General features: G+C 44.1%; 1 protein-coding gene across 6 annotated transcripts in view; it reads left to right on the top strand.

Annotated features, from left to right (window-relative positions):
* LOC124010794 (E3 ubiquitin-protein ligase RNF130-like) overlaps positions 1 to 15,596 on the top strand; it is a 67,497-nt gene extending 51,901 nt beyond the window's left edge. For 2 of the 6 annotated variants that reach the window (XM_046323459.1, XM_046323461.1), the window contains exons 6-10: positions 297 to 379; positions 7,677 to 7,773; positions 8,466 to 8,688; positions 10,714 to 10,807; positions 11,580 to 11,789. In XM_046323459.1, the coding sequence (XP_046179415.1) occupies positions 297 to 379; positions 7,677 to 7,773; positions 8,466 to 8,688; positions 10,714 to 10,807; positions 11,580 to 11,601 (519 nt within the window). In that variant the 3' untranslated portion in view covers positions 11,602 to 11,789. Of the gene's footprint in view, positions 1 to 296; positions 380 to 7,676; positions 7,774 to 8,465; positions 8,689 to 10,467; positions 10,658 to 10,709; positions 10,808 to 11,579; positions 11,790 to 14,303 lie in introns of those variants that run through there. The other 4 variants (XM_046323460.1, XM_046323463.1, XM_046323464.1 and 1 more) reach the window with 3 other exon arrangements.
* Positions 15,597 to 17,255: the final 1,659 nt, after the last annotated feature.

Here is a 17,255-nt window from a genome sequence, read left to right as displayed (position 1 = left end):
GCCACTCCTCCCCTCTCTCTCCCTCTTTTCCTCCCATGTCATGCTTAAGCATCACCCCGACTGATGGGCATGCCAGGGCAGTTAGCCACAGACACGTCAGACACTGACCATGTTTGGCGCCATTTCCACCTCGGGTCTGTCGCACAAAACAGCTATTTGTAAACTGGTTGATATTCAATACGAATGGTCAAAAGTGAAGCATTTGTTACATTGTCACTGTTCATTCACTCCCTCTGTAGATGACTTCCTGTTAGTAGTGGCTGTCTAACACTGACTGTACTGTCTGAATCCTACAGGAGACAGACCCGGACTTCAACCACTGCGCTGTGTGCATCGAGGGTTACCAGCTCAACGACGTGGTCCGCATCCTGCCCTGCAAGTGAGTGCGTGTGGGGATTGGGGGGGAGAGACATTTTGTTAGTTAGGGGTTACATTTTGGGGTTAGGGGTTAAGGAAAATAGGATCTTTAATGAGACTGCATTTTGTGTCCACATAAGGTTAGTTGAACAAGACTGTGTGTGTCTGTCCTAGTACCTACAGTATATACATCCTAAACCAGGAGTTTTAGCTGACAGCCTGACGCCGTCCTTGCCCCTCTTACACGCAACAGACACTCACTCGGATTTGGAATGCAACATGTCCGCCATCCACTCATTCTCAATGTCACACCATCCACTTACATCCCCTTCCCTCCTCCTCTCCTTCCCTCCTCCTCTCCTTCCCTCCTCCTCTCCTTCCCTCATCCTCTCCTTCCCTCCTCCTCTCCTTCCCTCCCTCCTCCTGTGACGTGCGTTTCTACCCGTCCCTGACATCTCTCCTCCTGTCTGAGGTAATCACCACACTCATCCGTCACACACCTTTCCTGCAGCTCTGCTCAGTGGGACGAATGTACTGACGCACATCAGGCTAGACCAGAGACACGCCCCACAACAATTTAGCCGTAGGTCATTTGCACACATACATAACACCACAGGAATATGAAAACAGGACGATCGAAAATTAAATACTGTATGTGTGCAGGTCAGGTGAAAAATGTTTAATCCATAAAATCCCATTTTTACTACCTGTCAATCACCTCTGGTTTGACCATTTGGTCTGATTTAGGATCAGTTGTAGGACACATACAGCATGTGTTGGTTTAGTGGATCACTAAGGTTTACAAAGGAAGTGGAAAATGTAATGTCTGTTAGAGTTGACATTTAAGCTCTTGCCAGGAAAAAGGAGGGGGAGTGAGGGAGAGAGGGAGGGAGGAGCTCTGGCTAAATGGAGTCTGGTCTGTTTTGGAAATGCAGACGCTCTGCTATCAAGGCCGTCGGGTCTCGCTGTGAGTCGTAACCCCTGCAAGCTCGCTCCGGCTATATTTAGACCCAGCGCTGCCAAATGACCTCCAGGCGCATCCAGCACCATCATCCCCCCCCGCACACACACACGTACTTTAACGTCCTCTTCCTCCTCCGACCGACACACACACACGTACTTAAACGTCCTCCTCCGACCCACACACACACACTGCAACGTGCACACACACACACTTAGGCTCATGATCACGCAGGCACGGACACTGTCTTTCTCTGTCTCGTACACACATACACACACCCCTCCCTGCACCATCTGCCGTGTCCTCTCTGGCCTTTGCTGATGGAACTAAGAAACTGGACTAAGGGACAGGACACTGCTGGTCATCACAGTCACTCTCAAGATGTGTCCCAAGGTGTCCTTCTGAAGACATGTCAAGACATATCAATCATTCGGTCAGAACATGGCACATCCAGAAAGTGTTCCTCTACTTGCCTCCTCTCTTTCATCTGCACTGATGTGAAAGAACTGGACAGGTGAAAGACGATTCCCAGTAGGCATCCGGCCACATTGCTTTCACCTATCCTGTCTCTGCAGATGCATCTCCAAAGTTCTCCTAGACTTTGGAGATGCACCCTTGGTCTTGAGTAGCAGCTGACTCAGCCGGCCAATCTCTGCATAATTGCATTGGGGCTGTGTTTCATTTGGCCCAACTGACGCAAGGACGACGTACCCCCTTCTTCAGTCCAGCACAGACCAGCTCAGTACAGATCAGATATCAGAAATGTAAACACAGTCCAGGACTAAACTGGCCAATCGCCATTAATGCTCTCCATCCATCCTGCTTATCCAGTCTCTGTCAAAGAGGAGCACTCAGATTGCTGTGAGAAGGGGAAGTGAAGGACACAGGTCCTTCTTATGAGGCTGAAATGGGCGAGTCTTCTTCGCGTGTACGTCCTCACAGAAATTGTGGACATGCTGATTGTCTACAACATGTTTCAAACATTTTAAAGGAAATTGAAAAGTTAGAATTGGCTGGCCTCAACCTGCTATCGTTTATTTAAGTAATAGACACAATGAAATGCAGGATAATCACCATTTTAAAATTACTGAATTAGTGTCAGAGTTAGGCTAGCTAAAGAGATCTTCTTTTGTCCACAATCCATGGATAAGCTAATTACAGATTTAGAGTAACATGTGTGATTGACTGGTCATGTTAGTGGTTCAACGGTAAATGTGTGCATACCCTTGGTTCCTGCCCTTCATCGCTACCTGTGTGTGTCACACTGCAATGATACCAAGAATGCACTAGTAGTTTTTCTGGGTAACCTCAGTACTTGTAGTTTTCTAGAGATGCCATAATCTAAGACTTGATCCGATGGCAAACACATGGTTTATTCACACGGACTTGGAGGAGAGGGAACAGAGAGAGGGAGGAAATGAGGACAAACGAGTAAACCAGGGCGAGGGAGTGAGAGAACGAGTGGCGACAACCGGGCTGTTTATGTAGAATGGAGTTTATCAGTCCTTATCATGTGGGTGCATGTTGCGTCCTTCTCTGTCTGTATTCAGTATCTCTGAACACCAACCCCATTGGAGCCTCCCTTAAGTACAGACTGCTATCCCCAATCAATAACTAAATGCATTGAAGTAATGGGAGTATACTTGACGGCCACTCAATTTGTGTCTCTGTACATTTAATATCAGTCTATAGGACTGTGTGTTGTCAATGGAGGGAAGTGTTCTGGTCAGATTTAGATGGACGGACAGGCAGGCTGGTAGACAGATACAGAACAGTCTCGATAGCTAATTATTGTAGGATATCCAAGGATATGCAGTAACAACAACTACCAGTATTTCAGTTCTCAAACCATAGCACCAACATAATCCCTAATAATCCCCAGGAAGAGTAGCTGCTGCCTTGGCAGGAACTAATGGGGATCCATAATAAACCCCAGGAAGAGTAGCTGCTGCCTTGGCAGGAACTAATGGGGATCCATAATAATCCCCAGGAAGAGTAGCTGCTGCCTTGGCAGGAACTAATGGGGATCCATAATAATCCCCAGGAAGAGTAGCTGCTGCCTTGGCAGGAACTAATGGGGATCCATAATAATCCCCAGGAAGAGTAGCTGCTGCCTTGGCAGGAACTAATGGGGATCCATAATAATCCCCAGGAAGAGTAGCTGCTGCCTTGGCAGGAACTAATGGGGATCCATAATAATCCCCAGGAAGAGTAGCTGCTGCCTTGGCAGGAACTAATGGGGATCCATAATAATCCCCAGGAAGAGTAGCTGCTGCCTTGGCAGGAACTAATGGGGATCCATAATAATCCCCAGGAAGAGTAGCTGCTGCCTTGGCAGGAACTAATGGGGATCCATAATAATCCCCAGGAAGAGTAGCTGCTGCCTTGGCAGGAACTAATGGGGATCCATAATAATCCCCAGGAAGAGTAGCTGCTGCCTTGGCAGGAACTAATGGGGATCCATAATAATCCCCAGGAAGAGTAGCTGCTGCCTTGGCAGGAACTAATGGGGATTTTTCAGACAGGTCGGCAGACAGGCAGAAAAGGAGACAGATATACAGGCAGGCAGACAGAAAGGTAGACCGATATGCAGGCAGGCAGACAGAAAGGTAGACCGATATGCAGGCAGGCAGACCGACAAAAGGTAGACAGATATACAGGCAGGCAGACAGAAAGGTAGACCGATATACAGGCAGGCAGACAGAAAGGTAGACCGATATACAGGCAGGCAGACAGAAAGGTAGACCGATATACAGGCAGGCAGACAGAAAGGTAGACCGATATGCAGGCAGGCAGACCGACAAAAGGTAGACAGATATACAGGCAGGCAGACAGAAAGGAGACCGATATACAGGCAGGCAGACAGAAAGGAGACCGATATACAGGCAGGCAGACAGAAAGGTAGACCGATATACAGGCAGGCAGAGAGAAAGGTAGACCGATATACAGGCAGGCAGACAGAAAGGTAGACCGATATGCAGGCAGGCAGACCGACAAAAGGTAGACAGATATACAGTTGAAGTCGGGAAGTTTACATACTTTAGCCAAATACATTTAAACTGAGTTTTTCATCATTCCTGAGATTTAATCCATGTGAAAATTCCCTGCCTTAGGTCAGTTAGGATCACCACTTTATTTTAAGAATGTGAAATGTCAGAATAATACTAGAGAGAGTGATTTATTTCAGCTTTTATTTCTTTCATCACATTCCCAGTGGGTCAGAAGTTTACATACACTCAATTAGTATTTGGTAGCATTTCCAACTAATTGTTTAACTTGGGTCAAACATTTTGGGTAGCCTACCAAAAGCTTCCCACAATAAGTTGGGTGAATTTTAGCCCATCCCTCCTGACAGAGCTGGTGTAACTGAGTCAGGTTTGTAGACCTTGCTTGCACACACTTTTTCAGTTCTGCCCACACATTTTCTACAGGATTGAGGATAGGGCTTTGTGATGGCCACTCCAATAGCTTGACTTTGTTGTCCTTACGCAATTTTGCCACAACTTTGGAAGTATGCTTGGGGTCATTGTCCATATGGAAGACCCATTTGCGACCAAGCTTTAACTTCCTGACTAATTTCTTGAGATGTTGCTTCAATATATCCACATAATTTTCCTCCCTCATGATGCCATCTATTTTTTTAAATGCACCAGTCCCTCCTGCAGCAAAGCACCCCCCACAACATGATGCTGCCACCCCCGTGCTTCACTGTTGGGATGGTGATCTTCGGCTTGCAAGCCTCCCTCTTTTTCCTCCAAACATAATGATGGTCATTATGGCCAAACAGTTCTATTTCTGTTTCATCAGACCAGAGGGCATTTCTCCAAAAAGTATGATATTTGTCCCCATGTGCAGTTGCAAACCATAGTCTGGATTTTTATGGCGGTTTTGGAGCAGTGGCTTCTTCCTTGCTGAGCGGCCTTTCAGGTTATGTCCATATAGGACTCGTTTTACTGTGGATATCGATACTTTTGTACCTGTTTCCTTCAGCATCTTCACAAGGTCCTTTGCTGTTGTTCTGGGATTGATTTACACTTTTCGCACCAAAGTATGTTCATCTCTAGGAGACAGAACACGTCTCCTTCCTGAGCAGTATGACGATTGCCTGGTCCCATGGTGTTTATACTTGCGTACTATTTTTTGTACAGATGAACATGGTACCTTCAGGCGTTATGGAAATTGCTCCCAAGAATGAACCAGACTTGTGGAGGTCTACAAAAACAATTCTGAGGTCTTGGATGATTTATTTTCGATTTTCCCATGATGTCAAACAAAGAGCCACTGAGTTTGAAGGTAGGCCTTGAAATACATCCAAAGGTACACCTCCAATTGACTCAAATTATGTCAATTGGCCTATCAGAAGCTTCTAAAGCCATGACATAATTTTCTGGAATTTTCCAAATGTTTTAAAGGCACAGTCAACTTAGTGTATGTAAACTTCTGACCCACTGGAATTGTGATACAGTGAATTATAAGTGAAATAATCCGTCTGTAAACAATTGTTTGAAAAATGACTTGTGTCATGCACAAAGTAGATGTCCTAGCCGACTTGCCAAAACTATAGTTTGTTAACAAAAAAATTGTGGAGTGGTTGAAAAGCGAGTTTTAATGACTCCAACCTAAGTGTATGTAAACTTCCGACTTCAACTTTACATGCAGGCAGTCAGACAGAAAGGTAGACAGATATACCGGCAGGCAGGCAGACAGACAGAAAGGTAGACAGTTATACCGGCAGGCAGGCAGACAGACAGAAAGGTAGACAGTTATACCGGCAGGTAGACAAATATACATGCAGACAGACAGGAAGGTAGACAGATATACAGGCAGGCAGGCAAACATATTAGATGTCAAAACAGATGCCATCCGGATAAACCAAATATACCAACTAAGACAGGAAAAACAAATGTAATTTATTCTGGTTGGTATGTTGCGTTTTTTCCGTGATGCCATCTGGTATAGTATCTAATAACCCGTCTGTCTGACCGTCAATCCCCCCCCCCCCCCCGCTGCTCTAAGAAAGGAAGCATCCCAAATGGCACCCTATTCCCTATGTGGTGCACTACTTATTCCTTCTATAGTGCACTACATAGGGAATGGGGTGCCATTTGGGATACCACCCAAATACTCTTGAGCGCAATCTCTCCCTGACTGTAGTTGCTCACTTATAGCATACACAGACCGATACCAACACTCGTTATAGTCACGCACACAGACTGCTGAGGGGAGAACGCCTCACGATAAATGGCTGGAACGAACTAAATGGAATGGCATCAAACACATGGAAACATGTGTTTGATGTATTTGATACCGTTCCACTCATTCCGCTCCAGCCATTACCGCGAGCCCGTCCTCCCCAATGAAGGTGCCACCGACCTCCTGTGGCACACACACATTTAAACTGTGAAACAAAACAAACTGAAACGCAAGCTCTTATCCGAGTCTGACTGCACTCGCGTCTTATCCAGAAGTCCCTCTCTTGCAGCTCTGCGTCTGACTGCACACCGACTTTCTCCCCAAGCCATTGTATGGTAAACAGACTCCTCATTAATGTATAAAGCCCTTGTTTTCTGTGCCTGCCTTGAAAGCCAATAAAGCAGTGCTAGAGGCCGGGTGCCCCCACTTTTAGAGGCTTTGAAAAGGAACAGCACTTTACACTCCATGCCCAGGAAATGCCAGTCTATGTTAGACAGGCACTTAGCAGAATCAACCGTTGCACTTTTATGTTTGTCCTTAGGAGTATTTTCTATTATGCATTGTTTTTACTCGCACTTAAGGAAGTGTTCTTCAGCAATAAATGGGGCCTTGTATTGTTTTATGGATGCTCCACATAAGGATATTTAACGTTGAAATGGTTTGCGTACCATGCCTTTTAATAAAGACATTAAGGAGCTCAGGTAGACAGGAGAAGCTACCGTGAATGTGGTCGTAATGGTCCTTTTGAAGTGCAGTGAAACTGGCCATCCGCCGTTATGTAATAATATGGAACAGACCATTCATAAATATATATATATATATATATATATATTTTTTTTTAAAGGATGTTTCTCTCATATCCACAATGGCCACCTTGTGTCATAAGACACACGATGTCCATTTTGTGTCTAAGTTGCCCCACAATGACCACTGTGTCTACAAAGCGTGACTCGTTTCCTTTTCCCACCAACTTTCTGCTGCCGTTAAAGACACAACAGGCCCTCCTAGCCGGCTCAAACAGAGCAGTCATTCTCCAGTCGCAGGATGTAAAGGGGGGAAAAGAGGGCCAAAGCGGATTTTGAAGAGCCCCATGTCGGCCATTTGGGGGGAGGTGGCTTCGTGCTCTTCAACTGTGCTCTTTGTTTCTGTCTCGCTCTCTGCACAGACATGTCTTCCATAAGCTGTGTGTGGACCCTTGGCTGAACGAGCACTGTACCTGCCCCATGTGTAAGCTGAACATCCTCAAGGCTCTGGGCATCATGGTGAGTATTAGTGTAGTCAATGTCTTAGTGCCTTATCAGTGGAAATGTGTTAAAGTTAGTATGCCGGTACCGGTATGGCCTCAGCCCTTTTTTTCCCCCCTCGCCTGATCACACGATACTCTTGACCCAAATAATGAGAGGAAAAAGATGACCTTAGAAGATATTATGTAAACATGTCTCAATTTCACATGTTTATGTTGATTAACTGTAGAATACAACAAACTCTTTCACTGTCTATTAAACTGCATGTGTTGTTTTGTAGATTAAGATGTGATTGCCCCAGATTTGCCTTCACATGCTGCTCCCGGTCATTGTGACAGATGTTTATCCAGGCGATTGCGTAACCCTCGGTTTATGCCAGCTGTTTGTGACCTCATAGACAGCCCTAGTGTACCCCCTGCTGGCAAGTTGTGGAACTATCGCTCGGACACCAGAAATTAGAGTCATACCAGAACAGACTAAAGTGGTATCATTGGATCTGATGAGCTGCTAAAAGAGCTACTTGCTAGGGTTCAGGGTCAAAATCGGGGTCAGCGATCAAAATATCGAGTTGTGTTTAAAAACGTGCCGTGCCTCTGTTCTTTCTAGCGTGAGCTAACATTGGCAAAAGTTAATATATCACAAATTGGACTTCAACCACTAACCATAACATTCCCCTAACCCCTGTGTTTTTACTACTTCTCCCCCTTTAGCCCAACCTGCCGTGCGTGGACAACGCTGGTTTTGACATGGACCACAGGATAGGGCGCAGCCAGACGATGGCCAGCCAGCGGGCGGCCTTGGTGGACCTGTCCAGTGAGACGTCCATCAGCCTGGAGCCTCTGCACCGAGGCCCCCTCGGTACCGGACCCCAGATCCCCTCCGAGAGCGGAGAACTCACCCCCCGCACCGGAGAGATCAACATCGCCGTCACCAGTAAGCAGCTTACGCCTCAGACACACTCTTTCTTATTTCAAGTGACTTTATTGATATGAAAGGTTACATTCAGTGTTGTAAAATTGGAACACAATAGAACATAAATTCTCTCTTTTTTTTTTGTTTAATTCTCTCTCCTTCTCAACCTTTCGAGTTCAGGCACACGCTGTGACCCACGCACCCATTAAAATTGTTTAAAAGTGTCCCACAATTGCATTTATATCCTGGCAAATCAGAATGCAAGCTCCGTCTTTTCAGTTCAAAACACAAAGTGAAGGAATGCACCTTGACATAATAAAATGTCTCTGGTTATGCCATTTTAAATAATGAATGAAGGCCAAACAGACTTTTTAAACTGAGTAACTAGAGTAGCAAAATATTTACTGGAGCTGCAAACCTTTGGTAAATTGACTTGACACACACACACACAATATTTTTCCTAAATTCCTCCCTGCCCCCTCCGTACCGCTCTTCATCCCCTCTTTTGACACACACACACACACACACAATACAGCCCCCCTCCCTCCCTCCTGAATCCCGCTGCCACTGTCTGTATAATCCATAATCCCTATCCCACCCTGATCCTAACCTCAACCACGAGAAGGCTAAAAGCACAACTGGCTAAAAGCCATTCTGTAATGTACCGATCCCCTACCAAAAGAAATGTTACACCCCACTCTGTTTTACTGTGCATAACTATTTATGAAGGGGAAAAAAATGTATTTTCACAGCGCTGCAGCAACAAAATGAGAAATTTCACTGCAGTTATTACGACAACTACTTGTGCACTGTCCTTTCGCTTAAAGCTAGTAATTGTAATTCAGTAATGCATACAACACAGCTAATCAGTGTGAATACTTCAACAGCTAAATAATAGAGTGAGGTGAGTTATTTTATAACTCTTAGTACCTAGGCCTACTTCCATAAATGAATCAGTCATTATTTCCTAAATCCACCCAATTTATGCTGTTTGATAATGTGACTCAATTTCCTTCTTTCAATGTGTCCAGTGCCACTGCCTTTACATTAGTACTATACACTGAGTATACAAAACATTGTGATCCCTTATGGATGGCACTTGTTACATCCACTTCAATCGGTGTAGATGAATGGGAGGAGACAGGTTGATGAATGGGAGGAGACTGGTTAAATAATGATTTTTAAGCCTTGATACAATTGAGACTGTGTATGTGTGCCATTCAGAAGGTGATTGGGCAAGACAAAATATTTAGTGCCTTTTGAACGGGGGGGGGGGGGGGTATGGTAGCAGGTGCCAGGTGCACTGATTTGTGTCAAAAACTGCAAAGCTGCTGGGTTTTTCACACTCAACAGTTTCCCGTGTGTATCAAGAATGGTCCACAGCCCAAAGGACATCCAGCCAACTTGACACAACTGTGGGAAGTTTTGGGGTCAACATGGGCAAGCATCCCTGTGGAACACTTTCAACACCTCGTAGAAGCCATGCCCTGACAAATTGAGGCTGTTCTGAGGGCAAGGGGGGGGTGGGGGTGCAACTCAATATTAGGAAGGTGTTCTTAATGTTTGGTATACTCTGTGTACATGCATTGTATAGATACATGCACTGTAGGCCTACATACACCTCTGTTTCTCTTTCTGTCGCAGTTGGTGTGTGCTGTGTGGGTGCATGTGTACGTGCGATTTCTGCTTTCGTGTGTGTGTGGGTGCGTTGGAGGTCATGCGTATGTGTCTGTCTGTGTATGTGCACATTTGCCTGTGTGTGCATAACACTCTGTCTTTAAACTATGCCCGTGCTTCCAGGTCTTTATCTCCTGTCTTCGAGCTCATCCTGCCTCTCTCCTCTGTCGCTCTCCTCTGGATCTTAAGGACACGCCCCATCTTTCTTCATCTTCTCGTCTCTTCATCCTCCTGACTTTTCCGCTTCACATTGGTTTTCAAAGAGAGGAAAGATATTTTGTGTTTTCCTGTGGGGACTCGGTTTTTAACCCATTGCATGGTGGGCTGCAGTGACAACCCCCCCCCCCCCTCCTTTCCTTTTATTGACAGAGGAGTGGTTTATAATCGCCAGCTTCGGCCTTCTCAGCGCTCTCACATTGTTCTATATGATCATCAAGGCCACTGCCAGCTTCTCCAGCCCTGAGTGAGTACCACCATCCACTTCCGTAGTTAAATCTTTCTACTACTGGATTCAATTGTACTTTCATTCAAGATGTGATTTCATATAGTCATGGTGGTTTTGTCACAGAATATTGTTGTCTATTTAATTTCCTGTTAACTAAGCCAGAATCCAGGCCTATCCTCTTGGATTTGTGGATATCTGAAATTGGCTCAACTCTGACTACTTTGAACCATTGCCAAGACAATGGAGTTTGAATACAGTCCAGACAGATGCAAAACAATCTGAGACTATTATTCAGATGTGGCAAATGTGGTAGTGACCCATTAATTTACTAAACTTTTGATCCCAGCTAACATAAATCGAAATACTTTAACAGCACAATTGTAGCATAGTGTATATTTGTACTGAAGTCAAGTACAGTTGACATGAGTACTGGCATGTATCTGATACATTTTGCGGTTAAGAGTTTAAAAAAAGTAAGATAATATTGGATTGTGCATGTTTGCACATCTATTAACGGAGACAGTGTGAGTAGTGTTTCATAATATTGCCCAATAAAGTAGCACTAGATCAGAACAACCATTTCCGGAAGCCACAGCCTCCATCCATCCCCTCTACTCCAAATAAAATGAAAAGAAAAAGTGTTAGAGCAAAGTGCCTTGCACAAGAGAAAAGACTTGTTTTATGTTCAGATCAATTGCATTTCCCTTCTCTGATCCTGCTTGCATGCTATTTCTTTCTTCTGCCACCTTATTTTCTAAATGTCATTCATTTCCTCTTCCTTATCTTCCAGCCTGGAGTGGGAGGAGCAATGACCATCACGTGGTTGCCCCTCTAGACCCTTTCTCTGCCGGAGCCTCGTGGCAATGTTGCCTTCTTGTGACATATTTTTCTGTATTGTATTTGTAAGCTTGTACTACTGTACCTTTTCTGTATTGTTAGTATTTTTTGCTGTTGTAATAGGGCAAAGCGCTTTGAGACATTAAACCACTGTGGATCCCTCCTTTTGACTTGTTATGTGAATGTAAAGTGTCGTATTCGGTTGTCATACATTATCAGGACCACAATTTCCTTACATTTCACCCAAATGTCCTGACATTTTTCAGGTCTTGAATGTGTTACAATGCTATTTTAAGCTGAAGGGTTAGGGAAAATCTGGATTTTTAATGGTCAAACATTTTTACTCCACAAAGTCCGGAAATGTCACAAAAACTACGTTGTGTGTATGTGCATGCGTTACTATATTGATTGAATGACACCAATTATTCTTGTTCATCTAAACCAGACACACACACACACACCTCCCTACAGAAAGTTGAATGTTCTTCTGTGTTCATCCGTGACCATGACTGAGTGTACAAAACATCAGGAACACCTTAATATTAAGTCGCACTCCCTTTTACCCTCAGAACAGCCTCAATTCCTCAGGGCATGGACTCTACAAGGTGTCGAAAGTATTCCACAGGGATGCTGGCCCATGTTGACTCCAATGCTTCCCACAGTTGTGACAAATTGGTTGATTGTCCTTTGGATGGTGGACCATTCTTGATACACATAAGAAACTGTTGAGTGTGAAAAACCCAGCAGTGTTGCAGTTTTTGACACACTCAACCCAGTGCGCCTGGCACCTTCTACCATACCCCTGTTCAAAGACACCTAAATATTTTGTCTTGCCCATTCTCACCCTTTGAATGGCACACATACACAATCCATGTCGCAATTGTCTCAAGGCTTGAAAATCATTCTATAACCTGTCTCCTCCCCTTTATCTACACTGGTTGAAGTGGATTGAACAAGTGATATCAATAAAGGATCATGGCTTTCATCTGGTCAGTCTATGTCGCAGAAAGAGCAGGTGTTCCTAATGTTTTGTCTGCTCATTGTTTATTTGGCCGTAATGCAAAACTATCCCCAGTAGATGGCACTATTTCTTATATATTACATTACATGTCTAACCTCACATCAGAATCGTCAGGCCACAAACCTTTTTACATGACACTGCTTAGATCTTATTGAGGTATCAATGATATTGATGATTACTACATATAACTCTCTTGGCTTGTGGTTCTATAGCAGTTTGAGGAATATTGAGGATTCACAATGTCACAGTTTGACCTCACCATGTCTTACACTCACACTTTTACTCAACTGCAAATGTCCATGATGGTGTCCAAGCCCAGTGACTCTTGTAATGAGGTTCATTTACAGATGCTAAGACTAAAGTATGAATAACACTACATTTTTCTTGGTTGTTTGTTGATGGTGCCAGGCATCATCTTCTCTAGATACACTACTATGTCAAAAGTATGTGAACACCTGCTCATCAAATATCTCATTGCAAAATCATGGGCATTAATATTGAGTTGGTCCCACCTTTTGCTGCCACAACAGCCTCCACTCTTCTGGGAAGGCTTTCCACTAGATGTTGGACCATTGCTGAGGGGACTTGCTTCCATTCAGCCACAAAAGCATTAGTGTGGTCGAGCATTGATGTTTGGCATTTAGGCCAAGCTCACAGTCTGCGTTCCAATTCATCCCAAAGGTGTTTGCCGGGGTTGAGGTAAGGTCTCTAAGCAGGACAGTCAAGTCCTTCCACACCGATCTCGACAAACCATTTCTGTTTGGACCTCTTTGTGCACAGGGGCATTGTCATCCTGAAACAGGAAAGGGCCTTCTCCAAGCGGTTGCCACAAAGTTGGAAGCACATATTAGTCTACAATGTATGCTATAGCGTTAAGATTTCCCTTCACTGGAACTATGGTGCCTCGCCAGAACCATAAAAAACATCCGCAGACCATTATTCCTCCTCCACCAAACTTTATAGTTGCCATTATGCATTCGGGCAGGTAGTGTTCTCCTGGCATCCGCCAAACCCAGGGAACGCGTTTCCACTGCTCTAGGCTCCAATGCCGGCGAGCTTTACACCACTAAAGCCAACTCTTGGCATTGCACATGGTGATCTTAGGCTTGTGTGCGGCTGCTCAGTCATGGAAACCCATTTCATGAAGGTCCCAACTAACATTGCTTCTAGAGGCAGTTTGGAACTCTGTAGTGAGTGTTGCAACCGAGGACAGACGATTTTTGAATGCTACGCACTTCAGTGGTCCTGTTCTGTGAACTGGTGTGGCCTACCACTTCGCGGCTAAGCCATTGTTGCTCCTAGACGTTTCCACTTCACAATAACAGCACTTGCAGTTGACCGGGACAGCTCCAGCAGGGCAGAGATTTGACGAACTGACTTGCTGGAAAGGGTGGCATCTTATGACGGTGCCACGTTGAAAGGCATTGAGCTCTTAAGTATAGGGAATTCTACTGCCAATGTTTGTATATGGAGATTGAATGAATGTGTGCTCGATTGTAAACACCTGTCAGCAATGGGTGTGGCTGAAGTAGCCAAATCCACTAATTTGAAGGGGTGTCCAAGTACTTTTGGCCATTTAGTGTAAGTATCTAACTGGGAGGTGTGTAATATTTCTTGGTGTCACTGACATTGACATTTTCCCATGTTCCTTTGCAGGTGGCCACTTCTTCAACCGGAACTCCCTGTCCCCACGCAGTGTGGTCTGTGAGATGGAGCTTCCCGACATCCAGGCATCGCTCGACCTCTACGATGACAACAAGTCGTGAGGGTCATCGCCGTGGTTTCGACTCCAGTCTTAAGGGACGGATGGCCTTGTACCTTCCTGCATACCGGCGAGCCTTTGTGTGGGAGGGTGACGGGAGGGTGACGGGCGGCTCAACAACTTAGACGACAACCTTGACTAACTTGTGGAACATCGACAATGACATAACATCAAAGACCTTCTTCCAATGCAGAATGTACTATTATTACCTGTCAAAAAGAAGAGGGGAAATAGTCATCCTCTCCTTTGTTTTACACTTTCATTTAGGAAAAATGTTTTCTCCACAGAGAGACCCTTTTTGAAATTTGTTTCTATATTCTGTAATGGGGAATTAACCCTTTCTAGTCTTACTTTGCAGTACCTCTGTATCGTCCATTTTGAAACGAGCTAGGAAAAAAATGAACGGGTTTCAGTGTAGCCTACTGTCAGCATCCTGCAATACATCTGTAAGCTATATATGATGAGCAAACCATCATTTTATTTAGCTTTCTTTGGATCTTTATTCGTGAAGGCAACAATAGAAAGGCATACTGTTTCTTCCCTGGTGGACCAGTTGGCTCTGTTGTATTTACTATGCTGCCTAAAAGGACAGTGGAGAGTACGTTTTTGACTTGTGGGCTATGTCCAGACATACCCTGTCTCTTCCTCTATATGGCCAGTGACTGGTGCAAGAATAAGACCAGTGGAACAATGGACATGCAGCTATGTGAAGTTATAAACTCTGTGACAGGCAGTGTTTCTTCCCTGTAGCGAAACCAATGTGTCTCTGTATAAAAATATATATATATAATGACACTTTAACGTGTATTTAAAAAAGCCTATGAAATACCCACAGCGTGTACTAATCAGCCCCCAGTGAGGGGGACCTAGTGTGTATGTGTGTGTGTGTATATGTATGTATATATATATATACACACACACACACACACACACACACACAATCTATATACAATCTATATCTCTAAAGTGGCCTCGAAAGCAGTTTGTTTTCCTTTCTCAATCTTGTAAATGCTTGGGTGGAAGGCTTTGTCCTCTGTTCTTGTTGTCCCTTTGTGTTCTAGTCCTTGCATCTGATATTTGGGATGATGATTGATGTGACACGGGGAGGGGAGTGTGTGTCACAGTTTCAGGTCACTGTGTTACATACAGTACTGCCTCACCATTAAAAGTGTCATTATTGCCTACGACCTGTTGATTGTGTTGCCCCGTTCTGTGTCCCTCGCTTCAAACTGAAACGCAGCCAAATATCATCAACCTTTCAGCTGGAGTTTGGAGAAGATTCTAAAATGTTGTTGTTGTTTTTTTTTGGGGGGGGGGCCTTGCCTATCACCGTGGCAAAACATTTCAGGGGGCTGTTGGTTAAAAGTTACCCATTTGAAGAGGATCTTGGCTCTTTAACTTGGGCCTGGGGATCTACAGGCTGTGCAGGATTTTATTCCATTCCAGCAATACATCTTCTTGTAACTCAGAGACCATCGCTCTGCTTGAAAACAAAGACCCCTAATTCCACTGTGCAATAACATTAATTATTACACTGTTTGTATGTCATTCACTAAATAGCCTAATGCAAAACATTCTTGTCAAAACTGTATGTCTGTATTGTGTCTTATAGGACTCTAACCACGTTTCCATCCACAGTTTTTAGGCGAGTAAAGTCGGAACATTACTCTATAAAAAAACATATTTTAAAAACAGTTGTGATGGAAACAGGACGTTTCAGTACCTTTTTAGAAATGCCGACAAGTCATTTGTTCATTCGACAGGGTAGGAACATTGTGTGTGTAAAATGTATTATGCAAGAAATTAGACTGCCAACGCAATGCAAATGTTGATATAATAACCAATATATCGCTGATATGGTGTGTGTGGTCCTCCCTCTACGACTCGGGAAAAATATGCAGTTTATTTGGCTTCAGATGAAATAGGGGGGTCAAGTGGACGTGATCTTGATGCACCAATCCAATAAATATCGAGGGTCTGATTCTGGTAACATGATGATCGATGCTTGACTGCCTTTTGACAAATACAAGTAGCCTATTCTTGCTCTTATCCATAATAATCTCATTATGCAGACCAGTCTACCCGATCCTATGGTTCTAAAATAAATGTTGTCTTAATATGCTTTTGGGAAACCAGGTCCAAGTTAGGATAATTAGGTTAGGGTTAGCTAAAATGCAATTAATGTCAATTTGACAAAAACTGTTATCTTTCTAGCCAGTTGCGATTTTAGCACGTAAATATTGGTAGGGCATACCAACAACAACAAAATGTGGCTTTGCGGGCATGCGTCTTAACTACACAACACAGCACTAAACAATACATTAATTTCACTATAATGGTGACAAACGGTGCCCGCAAACTGTTAGGGCCTACATAAAGATGTCCCAACAGCAGTCCTGCTACACCTGGCTATCAGCGGAGCCGGGTCTTCCAGCGAAACAGATCATTCAGACTAATTAACTGCCTTTAAAAAACTTGCTTAGACAAATGTGGTTTCTACTGACAATTGAGATGTTGAAACTGTGGCATACAGGGATTGAGCGGATAAGAGGCAATCCGTAATTTCGATTAAGACAATGAGCGAGCTAGGACCAACGTAGTCAATATAGCTATTTGTTCAGCACTTTTGAAATCAACACCTACATAATTCAGAACATGGTCGTTCTTATAGTATACTCCCTGTACACCAAGTCAGAACATTAGGATAAATAAAGGGGGTATATAAGCAGAAAATGAAATCTCTTAGAATATTCAGTGATTACATTTCTATAAAAAAGGCTATAGGTTACATGTGCACCACCAGTTCAGAACAATGTAAAAGGGACAAATTTATTTTGGTTAGTCAC

This window comes from Oncorhynchus gorbuscha, linkage group LG23 (assembly GCF_021184085.1).
Source record: "Oncorhynchus gorbuscha isolate QuinsamMale2020 ecotype Even-year linkage group LG23, OgorEven_v1.0, whole genome shotgun sequence".
NCBI classification, from domain to species: domain Eukaryota; kingdom Metazoa; phylum Chordata; class Actinopteri; order Salmoniformes; family Salmonidae; genus Oncorhynchus; species Oncorhynchus gorbuscha.
The sequence above is the reverse complement of the archived record's forward strand: the minus strand, read 5'-3'. Positions and strand labels throughout refer to the sequence as shown.